The sequence below is a fragment of the Lolium rigidum genome, chromosome 1 (assembly GCF_022539505.1).
Source record: "Lolium rigidum isolate FL_2022 chromosome 1, APGP_CSIRO_Lrig_0.1, whole genome shotgun sequence".
NCBI lineage: Eukaryota > Viridiplantae > Streptophyta > Magnoliopsida > Poales > Poaceae > Lolium > Lolium rigidum.
In genome coordinates, this window is record NC_061508.1 from 46,585,421 (window position 1) to 46,592,892 (window position 7,472).

Below are 7,472 nucleotides of genomic sequence, written 5' to 3' on the forward strand. Positions count from 1 at the left end.
ACTGTTATTTAATGTGTTTTAAAATAAATAAATAAATATCATCCGAATCAGATAATGGAGCAAGCAATGGGTTAGTGTGCTGCCAGTGCCTTTGCACATTTGGTGCACCAATAGGCGACATACACAAATGGAGTTTCACGAAAGATCTGAGATTCTGAGTCATGGAGTTTCAAAAGTGATGAAGTCGCCTCGTGTGTGTCACAATGGACAAATTTACTCCCCAATTAAATAATAATATTGCACTTTAACAAAACACATTATCTCTAAACCTTTTAGCCCGCAAGGATACGACTATCCACCAAAGTAGCCACAGAATGACTTGTCTCTATATGTTCTTTGTGTCTCATGCGACTATCCGGATGTTGCTTTATTCGCTCCGGTTCAGTATACTTAAATGATGGCCTGATTTCAAATCATGGAAGCTTGGAACAAGAAAGATAATAACCAGATCACATGGAATAATTCATGCTACTGGTTCTGTGCTTAAGCACATTACAAGTACGACAGAAAAGTACAATAAACATGATATTATAATATAAGTCTAGTTGGATGATTTAAGGCTCAAAGCCAGGACTACTACATTGTCCATCGGACTTTCTGGAACTCATAAGATGTTCATAGTTAAAATATGAAAACATGCTAGCATCATCCACGTCACATCACACTAAAGCCTTAGAGTTTCCAGTAGTTGAGAGTCTTGAGAGATGGCACATCCACCATCAAGTCGATTCTTTCATCCTCACTCAAAACTGAATCCTGCCAAAAAGCCAAAAGGACATATTGAGATGAGAGTAGTGTCATTTGCATGTAACTATAGTTCTCAGTTAACAATGCAGTGAATATACTGGAAGACTTCATGAGATTAATTTCACATGTTGGTACTCCCTTTCCGAACTGAAAAGTGTGTAGTTTCCTAGGAATAGGATAGATATGGTACCTGACCATTCCTAGCTTAATCTATCTAACAATAACATGCACGTCTAAATTCTTTGGTCGTAGCAATGCAGCAATTTTGTATAAAAATATGCAGTTCAAGGTTGTTGCGCGGGTGGATGCCAGCTAGTGGGAGAAGGAAGCAAATAGAAAGGACATGGAACAGTGACACTAGCTACTTCAGAAATGTGCAACCAGCTGAAAGAAAGGAAATCAAATGTTTCCGAGGAAAGAAAAGAAATCAAATGGTTTAAGGCTTGTGCTTTCATAGACCCCTAAATCTCAAAGCAATGTAAACCACCGAAGAGAGTGAACACAAGAACGGTTGAGATTAAATGATTCCTGTTCAGAATTAGGGGTAGGATGGCTGAGATTAAATGATACAACGATACCTCTTTGGTGGTTTACCCTGCTTCGAGATTTGGGGGTCTATGGAAGCACAAGCTATGGTTTAAATGTCATAATAAATTTCACAACAAAGCAAATAAAACAGGGAATGATAAGATGCATTAGTAGAAGTTATGTTAAAGTCTCCTCAAATCAACAGTGGAAAAGGAAATCACAGAAAAAACTTTAGTGTGGGGAGACCAGAACTATTTATGAAACTGCATGTAGTAAAATGACAACGGGGAATGACTGAATTCATATAGCGTGCGCGCGTGTGTGAATAAGAACTGGATACTGAATAGTATGCTATTGAAAGTTTGAAACTGTACCAAAGAAAAACAGGATGCATCTGGTCATATTCTTTTCCATCAAATTTTGCAAGTCTGGTTGTTATAGCATGATATCCATTCATGTTTTTCTCTCAACAAACATCAGTACCTTGCCTAGCGAGGAAGATGCATTTCATGTATAGGGTGTAAGTTAACCCGGTTGGAGATCATCATTTTTGGACACGTGTATTAGTATTCGGAGCTAAGAAAGAATCCACATCATTTAGTACCCTTCAAACCTAATCAATTCACAAATTTTGCTCTCGACAAGAAGTAAGCAGAAAGCCTACTTGGTTTGTTCACCATAATAAAATTTAAACTCCTCTACAAAATGGATTATAGTAATGCTTTCATTTCTCTGTCAAACAAAATGCAGTGCAGGATTCCATGTTCCAATTAATTGGGGATCCTAACATAATGGTTTTCTATACAATTATGAGTTTCTCAATTACTTACTTTCTTTAACACACATTCAAGAAAGTGACTACAGAATATAGAAAATTAAAAGCATGAGAAGCGTTACCAGTCAACTTACGTATGTTAAATGTGCACATGAACTTCAAAAGTTGGAGAACTCTATCATCAACCACAGTATACTTGACAGAAATTAACTTCAGGTGTTCTGATATTCCAGTAGGTTTTTCCGTTGAACTGTAGCTTCCTTTAATTTCCACTTTATGTTCTTGTTCCTGGGAAGATGCAATCATTAAACCAAGATGAATAATCAATAAACTTCAACAGTGCAACAATCATCTACAGATGACATATATACCTCGAAAGCAAACTGAAGAGTGAGCTTCTCTAGAACTGGAGAGTGTTTGAGAATGCAAGTTAGTGCATCAAAGTCAGGGCCCACGCACCAGTAGCTATTGAGTAACAAAGTCTTTAACTTGCTAAATGTCGGACAACTTTTCAAATCCCTTGCAAAAATCACCTGGAATAAATACAAACAGAATGATGGAGTAATCCACATTAGAAATCCCAACTGGTGGCCATAAATACGGAAAGTATGTCCATTGTCTATGGATGCCAGTAATGGCTGTAAACAGCACAAAAGCTGCCATGTATTCCAACTTCCTCTTGATTTAGTTAGGCAAATCCCAGTTTTGGCTAAACAAACTGACGGCCTTACAAACTAACATGACCACCACATCTATATCATTTTAAATCGCATTTTCCCATAATTCGACATTAAATTAAGGAGTTGCAGGATGTAAGAAAATGTATGAACAATAATATCCACAATTACTTTTCACAAGCACCTTTTAATGTGTTTGATGCAGAGTACAAACAATGAAACAAACATAGGACAGAGGTGTAAAACCATACCATTCCTAATGGAGACATCAACCGGAGATGTTTAGCATTGTAGATAGCTCCAAGAAGCACGGTATTGCTGCTTTGACCATTGTAAGAAAAACAATACACACATCTAGAACCGTTAGCACCACAGAAACCCTGATTTCTGTAGTTGTGACAGAAATCGCTGCAGGCACGCCCAAGTTCCACAACTGCAGTCTCTAACATTGGCATGCTTTCAAGCAGGGGGGTTCTACCAGCAAAGCTGTCTAGTGTCAAAGAGATGAGGCATGGAGCAGAAACGCGGACTCGATGAGACTGATCGGAACGGCAAAAGATGATGCTCAACCGTTTCAGGGACAGGGACGATATCTTATCAACATCAATCTGGCAATATTGCATCTTCAGATCCTCCAATGCTGGGCAGCTAGAAAAATCAAGAAAGGCCATTCGGAGGCATACTCCCCGAAGGTCTAATGTCCTGAGGTCCCGAGAGACAAGAGGTTGGCCTTCTATGTTGAGGAATTTATTGTCATGGAGGTGAAGGGTGAGCGCACGAACTTTACAGAACACAGCAAAACGGGTCCATAGGTTCACATAGAGCACGTCCTCTTCTGAGAACTCAGAGAGCTCGACCTCAAAAGTGTTAAGATCCCCGTACCCACGCAGGATAAACAGATAGTCCACGAATTCCCGGACATCCTTAACAGATCTCGCACCCTCAAATTCGACGATGCGCAGGCCTGTGGTGAACTTCCAGAGGTGCCGCCAGCCCGGTGCGACCAGGCACGTACGGACGGCCTCCTGCGCCGGTAGGAAAGAGAGGACATGGTGGAGGATCTCCTCCGGAAGTGCGCTGATACGGTCGACGCCGGCCGCCGCAGGCGCTTTCTTGCCCCTCTTGCACGGAGTCATTCCGTTGAACTGGCGGCGGACGTCGACGCTGCGGGGAGAAGAAACCATCATATATTCATAACGTGCAAGGGTGGAGAGAATCGGAAGAGGAAGATCGAAGATGGCACGCCTTGCGGCGGCGTAAACTTACCTGGGCGCCGCCAAGTCCGCTCGTCGCCCGTGGCGGCGGCGGCGGACGAATAGATCGGGAAGAACTGACGATCGACGTAGTAATTTCTTTCTGAAAAAAGAGAAGGGCTGGCGTTCGCACAGGACTTAAAGAGCGACGACCAACGCCAACGGTCAAATTGGTCTCGGATAATTCATGCTTTTAGTATTTTCTTTCTGTTTCAGACGTGGCTTTCACGGATTTTTTTAAAAAAGAAATCTGATTCTTTTGAACTTGAGACGTCCAGTTCATCGAAAATCAAAACTACATCAAAATCTGGCACAAGCGATGGCGCCAATAAGCGTGTTGTCAAACTTGTGCAATTCAGTATTCTGGAAGAAAAAACCTTGTGCAATTCAACAGCTTTCTCTCGCGTTGTGCCGTCTCTAGGGATGTCGGAAACAAAATACAATTGTGCCCTAATTTTTTTAAATTCCTATAACTAATATAACCGAGGAAAACTCTTTACCTAAATTGGACACGGACACACCGAGAGGTGCATGCGTCGATTCCTTTTGTTTTAGTTTTGTGTAGGCCACGACATGTACGTGCATTCTCCTTTCTTTCTGTACGTGTTCCGTTGACTTGGCTCACTGATGTTGCTGGTTATATCTGGTCGCGTGGGTCATAGCCTAGTAGTAGCACTGTCATGCACATATAGCCTATTAGCCTCACATAGTCTAGCTAGTAGCAGTGTCTCGTGCACATCGCATAGTAACATCACGCATCACTTTACACATATTATACACACAACCTTTTCATAGGCATGAGAGAGACAAGAGGAGCAAGAGGCGACACACACCTTATTTTGAAAGGCTACAAGCCTATCATTTTTTGCGTAAACACGATCAAAATGCTGCTCTCTTCTATCCATAATAAGTGGCGTGGTTTTAGATCAAATTTGAACTAAAACACCATCACACTTACTATAGATCGGTGGAAGCACAATTATTTCTTGGGAGTATGCTATAAAGATTTTTTTTTTCAATGTTGCAAACATGATTATGTAATGTTAGATGAGTTGGGCATAAACTTTGGATGTGCTATCATTTTTTTGAAGAAGTGACACGGTCAAAAATGCTACAATATTCTACAAATTGAGCTTTTGTTTAAATGTTGCAAACATAGTTATGTAATGTTGGATGAGTTGCGCACAAATATTGAATGCGTAGTTCTTTTGTTCCGAAGGTGACATTATTTATTGATGTTTTAATGAAAAAATATTTTGTTGTATGTGCATTTGCTTTTTGTTAAATTAGTGTTATCATTTTGCTACATTTCGCTAGTTTTACACATTTAAAATATTGCAAAATCCCAATGTTGCACTTCTGAAAAATACTTCATTCATAGTAAAAAAATGTTACATTTGGCGCTTTGAAGCAATGATCAGATTTTTTACGACAATGATGGGTCCACCCACGAATGTGAAAGCGACATGTATCGAAAATTGCGAAAAGCACCGGCCTCCTTTGTAGTTGTTAAACTCTGTTTTTTCTTCTGATGGCTCCGGGGGTTTGTTCCGAAGAGCTTGTATTCTCATCAAGAGAAAAACACCGTCATCTTCCGAGTCCATGCATGTTTACAAGTTATTCAGCTACTTGTTCACAAAATCAGCTAAGACTGCACTTTACTTCGGCTACACGTAGTTTCTTAGTGGGTGTCACAGGAGGAGCGGATTGCACGGGCACCACGTTCAAGACGTCTTCAGGCCTTGCAGCTAAAGTTTTGGGTTGCGAGTGAGCCGAAGAGATGGAGGGAGCGTCTTCTTTTGTCTGGTATGTGTTACGTGTCCGCTTGAGTGCGCCTTTGCTAGTTTTGTCTTCATCTGCCTCACCAGTTGCCTCGCCGTCCCATGGAGTTGAATGGGTTGGAGAGTGCGAGGCCTCGTCATGTCTGGCTAGGCGATCCCCGAAGGTAATGGAGGAAGAAAGTGGAGGACCATGTGACCCCCCTTAATCACATAAGCAGCTAGGGGAGTCAACTACCAAAGCAAGATCGAAGATAGTTGAGAAGAAACAAAAAACAAAAGCTCACCTCTAGAAGCACTTTTCCACCGTCGAAGGGCACGATTGAAGACTCCCCGGGAGTGGGTCCTTGATACGTTTCAAACATATCTATAATTTTTGATGATCCATGCTTGTATTACACCAATTTCCATATGTTTTGTCTACACTTCGTGGAACTTTTATGTATTTTCCGGAACTAACCTATTGACAAGATGCCACAGTGCCAGTTCCTGTTTTTTTTGCTGTTTTTGTATTCCAGAAAAGTTGTACAGGAAATATTCTCGGAATCGAAAGAAACAAAAGCCAAACCTCCTATTTTTTCCGACACAAAAACGGAGACCATAGCAGAGACGGAGGAGGGCACCAGGTAGGCCACACCTTCCCTTGGCACGGGCCCCCTGGCCACACCATGGGGTGGTGTGGGGCCTCCTGGCGCCCACCGACCTCGCCATTCCGCCTATAAATTGCCTTCGATGCAAAAACCCTAAATAATCCAGCCTCCATCCATGAAAAGTTCCGTCGCTGATACGTCTCAAACGTATCTATAATTTCTTATGTTCCATGCTACTTTTATGATAATACTTGAATGTTTTATACATACTTTACAGCATTATTATACATTTTCCGGCACTAACCTATTAACAAGATGCCGAAGCGTCGATTGTCTGTTTTCTCGCTGTTTTTGGTTTCAGAAATCCTAGTAAGGAAATATTCTCGGAATTGGACGAAATCAACGCCCAGGGTCCTATTTTTGCACGAAGCTTCCAGAAGACCGAAAGGGAGACAAAGTGGGGCCACGAGGTGGCCAGACACTAGGGCGGCGCGGCCCAGGCCCTGGCCGCGCCGGCCTAGTGTGTGGGCCCCTCGTGACGCCCCTGACCTACCCTTCCGCCTACAAATAGCCTTCGTCGCGAAACCCCCTGTACCGAGAGCCACGATACGGAAAACCTTCCAGAGATGCCGCCGTCGCGAATCCCATCTCGGGGATTCAGGAGATCGCCTCCGGCACCCTGCCGGAGAGGGGAATCATCACCGGAGGGGCTCTACATCATCATGCCCGCTTCCGGATTGATGCGTGAGTAGTTCATCCTTGGACTATGGGTCCATAGCAGTAGCTAGATGGTTGTCTTCTCCGCTTGTGCTATCATTGTTTAGATCTTGTGAGCTGCCTAACATGATCAAGATCATCTATTTGTAATGCTACATGTTGTGTTTGGCGGGATCCGATGAATATAGAATATTATGTTAAGTTGATTATCAATCTATCATATATGTGTTGTTTATATTCTTGCATGCTCTCCGTTGCTAGTAGAGGCTCTGGCCAAGTTGATACTTGTAACTCCAAGAGGGAGTATTTATGCTCGATAGTGGGTTCATGCCTCCATTGAATCTGGGATCGTGACGATGAGGTTCTAAGGTTGTGGATGTGCTGTTGCTACTAGGGATAAAACATCG

General features: G+C 42.3%; 1 protein-coding gene across 1 annotated transcript; it reads right to left on the reverse strand.

The window, feature by feature from the left end:
* Window positions 1-510: 510 nt before the first annotated feature.
* LOC124707531 (F-box/LRR-repeat protein At4g14096-like) lies at window positions 511-3,863 on the reverse strand. The gene is made up of 4 exons (XM_047239196.1): window positions 2,979-3,863; window positions 2,422-2,583; window positions 2,185-2,338; window positions 511-756 (listed from the first exon to the last, which is right to left on the reverse strand). The coding sequence occupies exons 1-4, from the start codon at window positions 3,861-3,863 to the stop codon at window positions 740-742; spliced, it is 1,218 nt and encodes a 405-aa protein (XP_047095152.1). The 3' UTR covers window positions 511-739.
* Between the last annotated feature and the right edge of the window lie 3,609 nt (window positions 3,864-7,472).